Source organism: Brassica rapa, chromosome A10 (assembly GCF_000309985.2).
Source record: "Brassica rapa cultivar Chiifu-401-42 chromosome A10, CAAS_Brap_v3.01, whole genome shotgun sequence".
In the NCBI taxonomy this organism is placed as follows: domain Eukaryota; kingdom Viridiplantae; phylum Streptophyta; class Magnoliopsida; order Brassicales; family Brassicaceae; genus Brassica; species Brassica rapa.
In genome coordinates, this window is record NC_024804.2 from 20,651,676 (window position 1) to 20,665,790 (window position 14,115).

The following is a 14,115-nucleotide window of genomic DNA, read 5'->3' on the forward strand; positions in this document are numbered from 1 at the left end:
AATTAACCCAAGGGGTATAAGTGTATATTTACCTCTTTAATGAAACCTATTTTTGTGACTTTGAGCCTTGAGTGCTATTTTGGGAACAAAAACTTGGTTTGGTGCTATCCTAGTCTTTTTCTCTTTTTTAAAAGTATACAAAAATATTTTAAAAATGTAGAAAATTTATTTTTGTAAAACAAGAATAAACTCTAAAAAATCTTATGAAAAATATTTTCTCACTAGATAGTAGACATGACATTTTTCTCCTGCAATATCTAAACATAAGATATGATAAATAATAATAGGAGAAAATAGTAAGCACTCAAGTTAACGAATGCAAAGCATTGCTGGGACACTCTATATAAACTGCCTTTACCCCCATAACTCTACACTCGTCACCAAGCAATAACTCATAGCTCCCCGTGTTCTCTCCACCATATCCTCTTAGAAAAACAAAGAAGAATATGCCTTGTTGTTCAGTAACAAGAGAAATAATCTCCAAGTGCATTGTGTACCCGGAGAAGAAGTCCACCGTGGCCGATCTCCGTCTCTCAGTCTCTGATCTTCCTATGCTCTCATGTCACTACATTCAAAAAGGTGTGCTCCTCCCCACCCCTCCTCCTTCGACGACCTTGTCTCTTCTCTCCGCCGTTCTCTTTCCTCAGCCCTCTCCCTCTTCCCTCCTTTAGCCGGCCGTTTCTACACCAGCCCCTCCGGTCACATTTACATCACCTGCAACGACGCCGGGGCTGATTTCGTCGCCGCTTCCGCCAAACACGTCACCGTCTCCGACGTTCTCTCTCCCGGCAAAGACGTTCCTCTCCTCGTCCGCGAGTTTTTCGTGTTCGAGCGTCTCGTTAGCTATAACGGCCACCATAAGCCTCTAGCAGCGGTCCAAGTGACGGAGCTAGAGGATGGTGTGTTCGTGGGATGCACCGTTAATCACTGCGTTACAGACGGAACTTCCTTCTGGCACTTCTTCAACACCTTCGCTGACCTCACCAGCGGCAAGATGATCAAACACCTTCCTGATTTCTCACGGCACACCGTCTTCGACTGCCCCCAAGTTCTGCCCATCCCTCCCGGTGGTCCACGTGTAACCTTCGACGCGGATCAGCCTATCAGAGAGAGAATATTCCATTTCAGCAGGGAAGCCATTTCGAAACTCAAACAGAGGACTAACTACAACAAAGTTAACGGCATGAAATCTAACGGTAACGGAGGAGGGAAGATAACGAAGAAGAATCAGGATCCAACGGCTGAGATTTCGTCGTTCCAATCTCTGAGTGCTCAGCTATGGCGATCCGTTACGCGAGCGAGGAACCTAGATCCGAGCAAGACGACGACGTTTAGGATGGCGGTAAACTGCCGGCACCGGCTGGAGCCTAAGATGGATCCTTACTACTTCGGGAACGCGATACAGAGCATACCGACGATGGCGAGTGCGGGAGATCTGCTAGCAAACGATCTCCGATGGTCCGCCGATCAACTTCACAGGAACGTGGTGGCGCACGACGACGCGACGGTCCGCCGCGGAATAGCAGACTGGGAGAGCAATCCGAGGCTGTTCCCTCTGGGAAATGCAGACGGTGCTTCGATCACGATGGGGAGCTCGCCGAGATTCCCAATGTACGACAACGATTTCGGATGGGGGAAGCCGTTAGCCGTGAGGAGCGGAGGAGCGAACAAATTCGACGGGAAGATCTCGGCGTTTCCAGGGAGAGAAGGGAACGGAAGCGTAGACCTGGAAGTGGTTCTCGCGCCGGAAACTATGGCTCGCATTGAGAACGATCCCGACTTTATGCAATACGTCTCTGTCTGAAGTCTGTTTCGACTGATGAAATGAAACCCCTACCCCTACGTCGTCGTGTGTCGTTTCTATTTAGTCAATGGTCCCTTCTTAATGTGACAACTAATGTACAAAATCCTGAACTTTTGTATATGAAGAAAGCGAGGTGGCAGATGATTGAAAAAGATGTTTTCATCAACGGCTCTCACAGCTAAATCTGTCATGTAAGAAGATGGAAATACTTTTTTCCATGTTGTTTTAGATGATCTGGCAATGAGAGCGCTGATGATATGATCTTCTTCAACCAACTACCATCTCTCCGTCGTCAAAGTCTTCTGTCACCATCTAATTACCTACTATAATAAAAAAATAAAAAATAAAGGTTCCCGACAAAATAAAAGACTAGGGGTGGGACTGTTTGGTGGCAGAGAACGACCCAAAGGCTTTAGTGTAATAAATGGGGCTCTTGACAGATCAGTTCCTTCTTGCCTCTTACATCTAATCTTACTCGTGTTAGTGGTAATCGTTGAACCAATACTACATATGCACTACTTGTACTCTTGTATTTAGTCCGAGCCTTGCAACAGAAACATAACACAAGCTGCTAATCATTTTTATACATAACAAAAGAAATAGTAATGATTTAACACATTAAAAACACAGTCGGTGACTTAACGAAACTAGAACCCTAAAGTCCAAAGTCCAAAACCATATTAGACATAGACACATACGTATCTTACAACATAAAGCTTCCCAAAAACACATAAGCATTCTAACTATATAAGATACCATTAACCAAGTAACAACAAGCCAGCTCTGATTACTTACTTATTCTAGGCGTTAACTTGCGGAGGCACAGGAAAGAGTCGTTTAACCAACCAATTGAGTGGTCCCAAAACCTGAGCTTTCTTCTTCCTCCAGAACCAAATCGCTGCACTGTACTGTTCATTGCGTATCTTGGTCGTTGCTGCTCTCCAATCATATTTCTCCGTTTCTTCTCTTGCCGCTTTTCCTATGATGTCTCTTGTTTCACTGTCGTTCAATAAACTTCTCACCTTTGTCACGCAGTCTTCCACATCTCCAGGGCTGAACAGAAACCCCGTTTTTCCCTCCTAAAAATAACATCAGATATCGTAAACATCACCTAAAGTAATCCCACTTTGGTCGGTCCATATGAACAATCAATGCAAGAACATGATTTTTTGACACAAGACACTTGGCACCAACTGGATGTATATATATATATATCATATTTTCCAAACCATGTTCTTAAATTTAGTGATTCAGATAAGTCACTGACCTGATCTTCAGGGATGATATCAGGGATTCCACCAGCCCGAGCCGCAACAACGGGAAGTCCAGAAGCCATTGCCTCAAGAACCACAAGGCCAAGCGTCTCTGACTCTGATGGCATCACAAACACATCTCCACTTGCGTAAGCTTGTGAGAGTTCCTCCCCTTGTAACATTCCCGTGAACACCGCTGGCATTCCGGCAAACAGCTTCTCAAGATCCTCTCTTTTTTTTAAAGAAAACACAAATAGATTAAAAAAATTCACAATGCTGTCTCAACTTCTCTTTAGAAATCAATATGGCCAAGAGATTAGTACCTGTATGGTCCATCTCCAATGAAAGCAATCCGAGCTTCAGGTAATTTGTCCATTACACTGCACACAGATTTTCTCAGTTCTAGATTTTGATACACACTATTCAAGAGGAGTGGATCCAGTTTAAAGCTACATAAGAACTCTAACCTTTTTAGAAGCTCCAAACTCTTTTCTACACCGATACGTCCAACATGGATCACTAGAGGCTTCTCTGGTTCACCGTTACTGTTAAATCACAAAGCATTATTAAGATTAGCACCGGAAAGCATCTAGTTATAAAGAAAAGCACATCATATTTTCTTGCCTTAGTCTTATACGCATTTCTTGAGAGCGGAAACAGGGATTGAAGCTTTCTGAATCCACACCCTTATTCCAAAGTCGAAGTTGATTAGCTTCAACATGTAATAAATAGGAAGTTAGTATTCAACAATCACAGAATGTTTGTATAAATAGTGTAGTGTTTTAATCTGAATTCATTAACCTGCGGTTGCACCAGCTGCAATAAGATCTTTGCCAATGGCAGCGGAAGGAACTAATGTAAGATCAGCCGCTCGGTGAAGAAATCCTGATAAAAAAAAAGCCTCTTATTCAAGTTTTACTTACTTGACAATACCACAGAACAAAATTGAGAAAAACAAAGAGTGAGTTTTACATACTTATCACTGACCACATTGGTTGGACCAACCAACTAAAAGTGTATCTTGGAATGTATCTGCACATGAACACAAGGTTAATCTTGAGAAACATGTCGTCGTTAATTCACGAATTATAAACCAATAAATATTCGATGAGAATTAAGCTTGAGGGAGCTTACACAGGGACGTGTGTGTGATAAGACATTACAATAGGTACAGATAGCATTTTTGCTATAGCCAGAGCACCAAAAACCTGAATTTTTTTAAGAAAAATAAATGGGGAATTCTCTCAACTTCACTGTTTTGCTAAATGCTGCTATAGTGATGCGATTTCTAAGAGACTTGTTTACCATGATCCCAGGAGAAGAAGCGTGAATGATGTCAGGGTTAAAGCGAGCAATTTCGGAGATAATTCGAGGACTAAGCGCAAGGGAGAGGGGAACCTTTTGGTACCAAGGGCAAGGGAAGCTGCAGATCAAAGAAGAATTAGCTATATAATAATATTTACCAAATGGAGTGTAACATCCATCCATTGAGTTGTAGAGTTATGTAGCTACCTTCTAGATCCAATGACTTTGGCTCCATAAAACTCTTGGGGAACGCCTTCATGTGTCGTAACAACAATAACCTATGAAGCCAAAAAACAGTTTTTAATCAGATTAAAAGAAAAAGAAAAAGAGAGCAGCTTTCAGTTAAGTATAGTTGGGATTGAAGAAATGGAATCAGAAAGAAGAAGAAACCTCGTCTCCCATTTCACGAAGATACCTAATGAAGTTCTGGAATCTGTTTTTGTAACCTGAGACATAGCTGCACAGTTAAGACAGAGATTACTTTTTTTTTTTTCCTTGTTAACTAAGCGACAAACAAATGAGACATGTTAATGATTACTAAATTTCAGCATCAAAAGCCCAGCACTGGATCACAGAGACATTTCGTCGAACACAAAGCAGGCAAAGACAAGTCTGTATAGAAAAAAAGGGGGAAGGCTCGACAAAGAGAGCAATACGCCGGGGCTTGGAGTAGGACTCGGGATCGAGAAGGGGAGCCTCGTCTCCATCCCCACTAGCTTGAGTGACAGACGTCATATCCCTCGACCCAGACGAAGCAGAAACCACCCCGAAGAAAGTTTTAGATTGCTTGCGAACCAAGCTAATGGGTAATCTCCGGGGAGACGAAACACCGATGGAAACAGGGGAGTTAACAAAAGAACACCTGGTGGTTGCAGAGGAAGAAGAAGAAAAACAAGTGTGTTTGGTCGTGCTAGGAAGAAAAGGAGGAGGTGTTATAGAGAGTGAAGAAGAAGAAGAAGAAAGGTTCATGATTTTTTTTTGTTGACAAATGATCCCTTGATGATTTGGTTGTGGTAATAAAAATTAAAAATAAAAACAGGACAACGTCAGAATGCAAAAGATGATTAGAGATAAAAATTGTTTTTTTCTTTGTGTGGGGGAGGGGAGAAGGAATCTGATGAATAAGAAGGGATATCCGCTTTGTGAAGCAGAGGCATATAAAGGCACAGCATCATTTCAAACGTTTCCCGGCATATGCCTTTTTGCTTCTACTTCGTCTCTACATCCAACCCACACACATTCTCTCTCTCTTTCTTATTCTATTTAAAATATTTTTTGTAGCATCTTGTACTAGTATTAGACTATTAGAACCTTTATGTGGTTAACAAAAAATGTAATCTTCATAACACTGACTTCTTCTACTAGTATTAGTATTATGAACCTTTACGTGGTTAACAAAAATGTAGTCATAACACTGACTCATGTGGTGTGGTGCCTATACTGCTAGTAGCCTAGTATTACTGAAGATAAACTGAACAACACCAAACACCAAACTTTATTTGACATTCTCAATTCATACACGGAATGTTTAAACGATGATGATTATTTTTATACTAGTTTATTACAATCCCAATAACGTTCTCCTCAAGACAAACATTTGACTTCTTTTTATTATTTTGTCCCACTGTGTGTTCATACCTATATATCAAATCATCAGTCTGGCACCCTAATTACGTCGTTGGATTCTCTAATTACCTGTACCTTGCAAATAACATCATCAACTATAAACATTGTATATTATTCCCTAAAATTGAGAAAAATAAGCAAAATAAAAGGGACAAAGCTTCTTCATATATGGTATCGAAAGTTTATTCCATTGAATATTCCCCTTCGTGTTCCATTTTTTAATATACAAACTACTTGGCTATCCCATATGCTTGTTGAATATCCAACATCAAAAAATTACACATTTTTTTATTTCTCAATTACCAATAATTTATGGATTTTCGGTTTACAGACTTTTTAAGGATAAGACTCGGCTATAATTTCTTTCGATGTATTCATTGTACGGGACTGAAAAAGAACAAAATCATTGGGAACATTATTACTTTCAAGTTTCAACATTTTTTATGGCATATATTTGATTATCTTATGAGTGTTCTCAAGTAGAGAATCTTGTTAATGGTTAAAAACCCATATGGGTTAACAGGCCCATATTATTGTTAATGAACTCAGCTATGAACTATAATTTTTTTGTTCTATTGGCCCATCTTGGGAAAAAAGTAATCAGTCTTTCGGCCCAGAGATGATTTAGAGTTGCAACAACAAAAACTATGACTTGGGTTACATAAAGATTTTGTTTTTTTGACACTGATTGTATTCATAATTCAAAAGTACAAAACCTCCAAAACAAAGATTAGTTACTATGAATTTTTTTTAATTTTGTAATGAATTTTTGGGCTGACAAAAAAAATGAATTTAAAAAAAAATTGAAAGAAACGAAATATCACAAGTTACTAAAAAAGCTAATGTAAATAATTTTACTATACATCAAGAATTATTTGAAATAATATATGAGAGGGAAACAGTAGTCTGACAACAATGGGTAGGACCCCTAATATATCACCTAAAAAAGGCAAAGCTGACAAGAAGAGAATCAATCTGATTTCTGCTTTTGTCTCCTATTTTAAATTTATCAATACATATGTAACGACGTATCTTCTTATTACTTTGGACTAAATTTTTGGATTAAACAAACCATGCACATCGTCTTCATAAAAGCTCCACAAGCTAATGTTTTTTGTTTTGTTATAAAAAAACAACAACATTAGTTTATATATATACAAATTAAACACAGCTAGATCATGAACCATCTACGTATATTTATAAAGAAACTTTTCACATTAATTTTCATATATAAACCCTCTATTTTCATTTGACTTTGTAATTTCACCCCACCACCATAATTCTTCATCAAGATTCAAGACGTACACTTCTCCCCCATAAATACTCTTCAAAACGTCTCACGTCTCCATTTGGTATTCTCTCTCTCTCTCTACCTACAGAGTGCAGGCACAAGAATATGTCTCGAAGAGGATCCAAAAGAGTAAGCTTTAGTCCGGACCCTGAAGGAGGGAACGAAGAACCGATCATCTACCCAACACACAACGGTCTCACCTCGTCACAACATGGTCGTCGGAGGGTCGTCAGCGACGGAGTTTTCAGTTTCCGCGTCAGGAGTTCGCCAAGAGCGAGAAGATTACTCCGGCGTATCGGAGCCGGAGTGGCCAAAACGTTGCGTTTTATGTCACTGGGAAGGAAGACTAGTAGTAACACCAAATCCACGCAGTCTACTTCTACTTCTTCTTCTTCTTTGTCTTGTTCCTCTTCATCGTCGATTTATCTGGTGAAGTCAAAATCTGTCAACGAGTCAGAGTCTCACCGTGCAGAAGCTATTGAGGACTGCATCGAGTTCTTACACTCTTCTTCGTCTCTGTCTAGATCAAACTCCATCTCTGCCTGGTCTTGCTAAAATATGTGTGACCCACCCAACTCAGGTTCCGGTCGATTCAAAAGCTCCAAAAAAAATTTGTGATGTAAAAGACTTGAAACTGCATAGATCAGTTGATTATATCTCTTTTTCTTTTTTAGAGTTAATGACTCATTTAGATAGTTACTACAGATTCGTTATAATTCCTCAATCTTTTTCTTAAGTTTTCTTGCAGACAATAAACCACTTCTTGGCTTTATTTCGACAGAATATTAAAATCGTACAGACATTTTAAGCAAAATATTAATAATAATTAAGCCACATTTGTTTACATTATCGTGTTTTTTACAAGTCCTACCGTTCACAACTATGGTCAGATTTGTTTTTCTAATAAGTTGTACAGCTTTCGAATTTTAATGAACCATTGATCGTTGAATTTCAAAAGTATAAGATTACGTTCAAACGAAGAATTTTCGTTATTATGCACAAGGAATAACTCTTACCGTAGGTTAAAACAAAGTGGGGGCCATTTTAGAAAATCAAAAAGAGGGGTCGAAAAATCACAGGAGGACCATATGAAACAGAGAAAGCTTCCTTCTTTATTGACCCAATATTTTGTCTTCATAACAAAAGGTTAATAAATAAATAACAAATATTTTTAATTTAAAATTCCCAATTAGATAACAAAATATTAACAGGAACTGTTGCAGCAGGGGACACATTAACTCAATGTTAAGCTTTTTCATAGTTTATATTTTTATTACCTCATGCGTCTCGGATGCTTTGTGCTGAAGCTTTCTTGAGCTCTAGTGCTCGTTTGTAAGGTGGTGCGATCGGAGGCTGAACCGGGTCCATACTCTGGTATGACGATCCATCTGCTTCTTTTGGGTGTGGGTAAGACCGGTCTGAGTCATAACCGGTTAAGTCACCACATGCCAAGAATGGAATATAAACTTTGTTGGGTCCTTCAAGCCAACCACTACTGCAATCTGCAAAGAGTACCAAGAATATATCTCAAGTCCCAAAAAAAAGACTCTTCTCTTGTTGAAGGTGACGTAACAGGAAAGTAGACTTCTTTGTCTTGCCCAAAGTGTTAAATTCACATGAAGCGAGCATTTTTTTTAGCTGGGAGTTTGGTTGAGAAAGAGTAAACTGAAAGAGTATAACTCAACAATACACAATGTTAGTTGTGTCTAACTTGAATAGAAGATTGAAGTTAACAGAGAGTTTTTTTTTTATTACCGAGATGGCTTCCACCTGAAGGACTGCCCACTTTCTCCAATAGACGATGCAGATCTCTTGGGTGAAATCCTTCTGGTGGAGAGTAATTTTCGCAGACTGCAAAAGCCTCTATATAAGAAAAAAAAACAAAAATGTAGAAATGCAATCAACATTTTACATCTTTGATGATGATTAACCTTAAAGTGTAAGCAAATAATACTTGCACATATGAAAGTTAATACTCTTTCTTTTTTAATATACCTATGCTAGAATTGCGGCTGCTTTTCGGTTTTGCAAAGGTTACAGTTGGGAAAAACAACTTGAGCTACACATATATAAATAAAAGCAAAATAACTGGAGTATATCTAAGTAAGAAAGTAACAGATGATGATATTCTGATAAGAAGAGCAAAAAAACTAACCTGAGAATACAAGAGACTTGTATCTTTTCCGCGGAATATCTTCGCAATGAATTTCCCACCTTCTTTAAGAACATGTGTTACAATTGTTAAGCCCTGATGAAAAATCAAAAAAAAAAAGAGTTTTCTTTTGTTGTTCTTTGAAACACATATATATATGCTTTAAAAGTTAGAAACTTACAGCTAGTATGAGCTGGGACTGGACAAATTCATCCATGTCATGCAAACCGGTAACTACACCCCAAATTTCGCAAGACGTTAATTTTGATAGAGCATAATGTCTTTTAAAAAAAAAGTGAAGTGTGAAGCAAAACGTTATACCATCTGGAGCACCATCACAAACAACCAAGTCTGCTTTGCTACCGTCAAAGTGTATAATAACCTTTGAGAAAAAACAAATAAGAAAAGAAAAAGAAAGAGGGTAAGCTATAGAAACAAACACATAATGAACTTGAAGCATAACGTATAAATGTAAGAGAGAGAGAGAGAGAGAAGAAAAATCACGAGTTGGGCAGTACGAGCATTAGTAATGTCCCCTTGAACCTGGATGACACCTTCGATTGGAGACATAGGCTGCAAATCTATGGCCACTATAAGAGGAACATCTCCTTCTCTGTCAACAAGGCGTGATTTTTCAAAAATGAGCAGAATTAAAAAACGACAATGAAGCTTACTTTGACTCAGCTGAGGACTTTGCTGGAAGATACAATTGACGACTCAAAACCTACAAAATGAGGTTGACTAATAGTAATTAGATTAACACCGAGCTAAACTGAGATTGATCAACTAGGTAGAGACTAGCTAAACAGAGAGAGAGAGAGAGAGAGTCAGGATCATGAGATGATGGGCAATGTGAATAAAGATATAAACCGTACCTGACTCCAGCTACCAGGTGCAGCACATAAATCTACAACTCTCTTCACACCTTGGAAAATGTTGAATTCCTCATCAATCTGAAGAAGCTTAAACGCACTTCTCGCACGCCATCCTTCTTCTTTGGCTTTTCTATAGTATATATCCTGCTACAACAACAACAACAAGCGAGCTTGATATTCTTATTATGGGGAATATTGAATGAATACATACATACTCTTTTGTCCCGAGAAGCTTTTCCCATCTCTTCTTCGAAATAATAAGAAGAAAATGAGAAATCAGAGATAAGTTAAACCACAAGGAGTTTGTCTCGTAGGCATTCTATCAAACACCTTATGGGCAACAAAAAAAAAATCACCAGACTTAATCGATATACCCCCGCCCAATTTCCACACGATATACAGGCAGCTTATTGATATCTGTAGCAGCCAGCAAATTAATAAATTTCAAGCTTAGACCCCAACTGGAAGATACTCTGCTTGAGATCAGACAACAGAGAACAAAAACAGTTGTTGTTTCTCGTGTTTTATGCCCCTGCCAATTTCGAAGAAAAATACCAAACAGAGCTCCAATAATGTTAAATGGGCCTGAGCCCATGTATTATTCGAGACTAGTAAGTACTTTAAACATGTCCGTGCGTAAATTCAAATGGTCGGCCCATGAATATTCCCACTTTTAAGTTCCATCTTTTTTAATCCTACCATTTTTTTTTCATAATTGTAATCAAATCATCTGATTTGAAATATATGTATTTCATTTCAAAAACAAACTAAAAACTAGCAGTGGATTCCTAAACTCATCCCAAGAGCATTGGGTTCCAATCTTGTTAAGGAAAATCACATCCATCGATTGATTTCATTTCCTGATGTCACTCTTGTAATGTGCACTGTTAAAAATGACATCTTACAGAAATAAAATAATACTCCTATAAAGATTAGTATATACGGTTCAAAATATTGGTTAAACATTAGTATTAAAAGTTTTGGAGTAAGCATGCAAAAACTAATTGGAAGTAATAATGAAGAAATAGATCCTTTCAACGAATTGATATGCCAACAATACGAATGGTCGGTTGATCTAATGTAATGGTCTCACTTCACACAACTATATATCCATCCCTAATACGTTTGTCTTGTCTCCCACCCACTTTTTATGTCAATTTCTTCTGCAATACTATTTTCCTTCTCTTTAAAAATAAAAATTTAAAAAAATTATCGTCTCAATTATTGAAATAAGTGAGTTTTATATTGGTATTTTCAAGGGTATTTTAGATTAAGGGCATTTTAGATTAAGGGGTATATGGGATTAAAGGACATTTGAGATTAAGGGTATTTGAGATTAAGAGGTAATATGGAGACTAAAGGGCATTTGAGATTAGGGGTATTTGAGATTAAGGGTATTTGAGATCAAGGGCATTTTAGATTAAGGGGTATATGGGATTAAAGGGCATTTGAGATTAAAGGGGTAATTGAGATTAAGGGTATTTGAAATTAAGAGCATTTTAGATTAAGGGGTATATGAGATTAAAGGGCATTTTAGATTAAAAAGGTATTTGAGATTAAGGGTATTTGAGCTCAAGGGGTATATGAGATGAAAAGGCATTTGAGATTATGAGTATTTGAGATTAATGATATTTTAGATTAAGGAATATTTTTGAGATTAAAAGGCATTTGAAATTAAAGGGGTATTTGAGATTTGAAATATTCTAAATCTAATATATCCCTAATCTCAAATACCCCATAATCCTATGTTTCATCTTAATTCATATATCCCCTTAATCTTAAATACCCTTTAATCCTATATACCTTTTAATTTCAAATACCCCTTAATCCCATGTGCCCCTAATCTCAAATAACCCTTAATCCTATATACCCTTTGATCTCATATACCCCCTTAATCTCAAATATCTTTAATCTAAAAAAACATTTAATCTCAAATACCCCTTAATCTAAAATACCCTTAATCTCAAATGCCGTTTAATCCCATATACCCCTTAATCTCAAATACCCTTAATCTCAAATACTCCTAATCTCAAATGCCCTTTAATCTCATATACCCTTTAATCTCAAATATCCCTTTAATCTCAAATGCCCTTTAATATCAAATTTTTCTTAATCTAAAATATCCTTAATCTCAAATACCCCTAATCTCAAATACCCCTTTAATCTCAAATGCCCTTTAATCCCATATACCTCTTAATCTAAAATACCCTTAATCTCAAATATCCTTAATCTCAAATACCCCTAATCTCAAATGCCCTTTAATCCCATATACCCCTTAATCTCAAATACTCTTAATCTCAAATACCCTTTTAATCTAAAATGCCATTTAATCCCATATACCCCTTAATCTAAAATGCTCTTAATCTCAAATAACCTTAATCTCAAATACCCCTAATCTCAAATGCTCTTTGATCCCATATATCCCTTAATCTCAAATACCCTTAATCTCAAACACCCCCTTAATCTCAAATGCCCTTAATCTCAAATACCCTTAATCTAAAATATCATTAATCTCAAATACCCATAATCTCAAATACCCATTTAATCTCAAATGTCCTTTAATCTCAAATATCCCTTAATCTAAAATATCATTAATCTCAAATACCCCTAATCTCAAATGTCTTTTAATCCCATATATTCCTTGATCTGAAATACCTTTAATCTCAAATACTCCTTTAATCTTAAATGCCCTTTAATCCCATATACCCTTTAATCTAAAATGTTCTTAATTTCAAATACCCTTAATTTCAAATACCCCTTTAATCTCAAATGCCCTTTAATCTCATATACCATTTAATCTAAAATGCCCTTAATCTCAAATATCCTTAATCTCAAATACCCCTAATCTCAAATGCCCTTTTTTTTTTTTGAACACAATCTCAAATGCCCTTTAATCCCATATACCTCTTAATCTCAAATACCCCTTTAATTTCAAATGCCCTTTAATTCCATATACCTCTTAATCTAAAATCCAAAAAAAAAGAAAGAAGAAGAAGTGAGTTTTATATCTTACAAATATGAAAAGATTATAATATAAACATGTGAATGCAAAACATAACCACCGTCCGATATATAACAAAAATGCTAGTTATGACAGTATCAAGTAAAAATATATTTCAAGACGATTGCTAGCGAGTTTTTTTTTTTCATTCCATACAGTGTTATGATATTGATAGACACTACTAATCTTGGTATGTAGAATCTCTGGTGGGTTGAGTCGAGTTGAAGGATCAAATCAGAGGGGGTACAGCTGGAAGAAAAAACTGCTTCTTCTAGTCTCTATTCACTTTCTTGAAAAGACCCAAAGGCATCAAAAGTCCCATTACTTTGATACTTCTTCTTCTTCTGTGTTGCCAAAACGCACTAATAAAAGCCCCCCAAGAAAAAAAAACAAAGCATTTTCCATTCTCTTCGTGTAATTATGGTTCATAGAATGATTCTACATGACATAAGATCGTACCAATGACGACATGGGGGTGTTTCCAAACTCTAAACCGATCTGACGAAATGGTTTGGAAAGATGATTGCGATTCAGAGAGAACAAAAGGAGGCACGCGTAGAGGGACGTGAACGGGGCAGGTGGGGTTCAAGGGCTTGATGGCGCGCGTGGGCTTTTGCTTTAAACTCGTGAGAAGTTTCATCCCTACAACGAATGAATGGCTCGGCTCAAGCTGACACTATGTAACACTGCCACTCTCACTCTCATCTTTCCCCAAATTTTACAGTTTTCATTAAGGAGAATAAGAAGAATATCTTTATATATAAAAATATAATGCGGTGTGTTACTTAAATAACAAATATGTAATATA

General features: G+C 37.2%; 4 protein-coding genes across 11 annotated transcripts; 2 read left to right on the forward strand and 2 right to left on the reverse strand.

Annotated features, from left to right (window-relative positions):
* Window positions 1–127: 127 nt before the first annotated feature.
* On the forward strand, window positions 128–2,079 carry LOC103847497 (uncharacterized acetyltransferase At3g50280). Its single transcript, XM_033281672.1, is given in 2 exon segments — window positions 128–603; window positions 606–2,079. Coding segments are annotated over 2 exon segments (1,356 nt in total). The 5' UTR covers window positions 128–446; the 3' UTR covers window positions 1,805–2,079.
* A 284-nt stretch (window positions 2,080–2,363) lies between these two features.
* LOC103847496 (sulfoquinovosyl transferase SQD2) lies at window positions 2,364–5,576 on the reverse strand. The gene is made up of 12 exons (XM_009124582.3): window positions 4,901–5,576; window positions 4,753–4,819; window positions 4,570–4,640; window positions 4,363–4,480; window positions 4,192–4,265; window positions 4,034–4,089; window positions 3,859–3,942; window positions 3,682–3,769; window positions 3,525–3,602; window positions 3,381–3,437; window positions 3,072–3,288; window positions 2,364–2,883 (listed from the first exon to the last, which is right to left on the reverse strand). Exons 1-12 carry the CDS (start codon window positions 5,329–5,331, stop codon window positions 2,605–2,607), a joined length of 1,620 nt encoding a protein of 539 aa, XP_009122830.1. The 5' UTR covers window positions 5,332–5,576; the 3' UTR covers window positions 2,364–2,604.
* Window positions 5,577–5,858: 282 nt separating this feature from the next.
* LOC103847500 (josephin-like protein) lies at window positions 5,859–8,051 on the forward strand. The gene has a single exon (XM_009124593.3). The coding sequence runs from the start codon at window positions 7,385–7,387 to the stop codon at window positions 7,832–7,834; it is 450 nt and encodes a 149-aa protein (XP_009122841.1). The 5' UTR covers window positions 5,859–7,384; the 3' UTR covers window positions 7,835–8,051.
* On the reverse strand, window positions 7,680–13,736 carry LOC103847498 (putative tRNA (cytidine(32)/guanosine(34)-2'-O)-methyltransferase). 8 transcript variants are annotated; one of them, XM_033281681.1, is made up of 11 exons: window positions 10,522–13,720; window positions 10,307–10,450; window positions 10,106–10,155; window positions 9,936–10,044; window positions 9,753–9,813; window positions 9,613–9,665; window positions 9,435–9,527; window positions 9,275–9,338; window positions 9,035–9,142; window positions 8,557–8,781; window positions 7,680–7,913 (listed from the first exon to the last, which is right to left on the reverse strand). In XM_033281681.1, exons 1-10 carry the CDS (start codon window positions 10,546–10,548, stop codon window positions 8,558–8,560), a joined length of 933 nt encoding a protein of 310 aa, XP_033137572.1. In that variant the 5' UTR covers window positions 10,549–13,720; the 3' UTR covers window positions 7,680–7,913; window position 8,557. The 8 variants fall into 8 exon arrangements, with proteins under 8 accessions (XP_033137572.1, XP_033137573.1, XP_018510738.2 ...); XM_033281682.1 differs by lacking the exon at window positions 7,680–7,913 and having other exon boundaries at window positions 8,431–8,781; window positions 10,522–10,550; window positions 10,681–13,717; XM_018655222.2 differs by lacking the exon at window positions 7,680–7,913 and having other exon boundaries at window positions 8,431–8,781; window positions 10,522–10,550; window positions 10,663–13,717.
* Window positions 13,737–14,115: the final 379 nt, after the last annotated feature.

Coding starts and splice junctions, on each gene's coding strand:
- LOC103847496 (XM_009124582.3), bottom strand. CDS start 5,331: ATGAACCTTTCTTCTTCTTCTTCTTCACTCTCTATAACACCTCCTCCT. Junction 4,641..4,752: donor TTCGTGAAATGGGAGACGAG/GTTTCTTCTTCT, acceptor TTGGCTTCATAG/GTTATTGTTGTTACGACACA. Junction 3,603..3,681: donor GAAATGCGTATAAGACTAAG/GCAAGAAAATAT, acceptor GTGATTTAACAG/TAACGGTGAACCAGAGAAGC.
- LOC103847500 (XM_009124593.3), top strand. CDS start 7,385: ATGTCTCGAAGAGGATCCAAAAGAGTAAGCTTTAGTCCGGACCCTGAA.
- LOC103847498 (XM_033281681.1), bottom strand. CDS start 10,548: ATGGGAAAAGCTTCTCGGGACAAAAGA. Junction 10,451..10,521: donor AAGCTTCTCGGGACAAAAGA/GTATGTATGTAT, acceptor TTGTTGTAGCAG/GATATATACTATAGAAAAGC. Junction 9,666..9,752: donor TTGTGATGGTGCTCCAGATG/GTATAACGTTTT, acceptor TTTGGGGTGTAG/TTACCGGTTTGCATGACATG.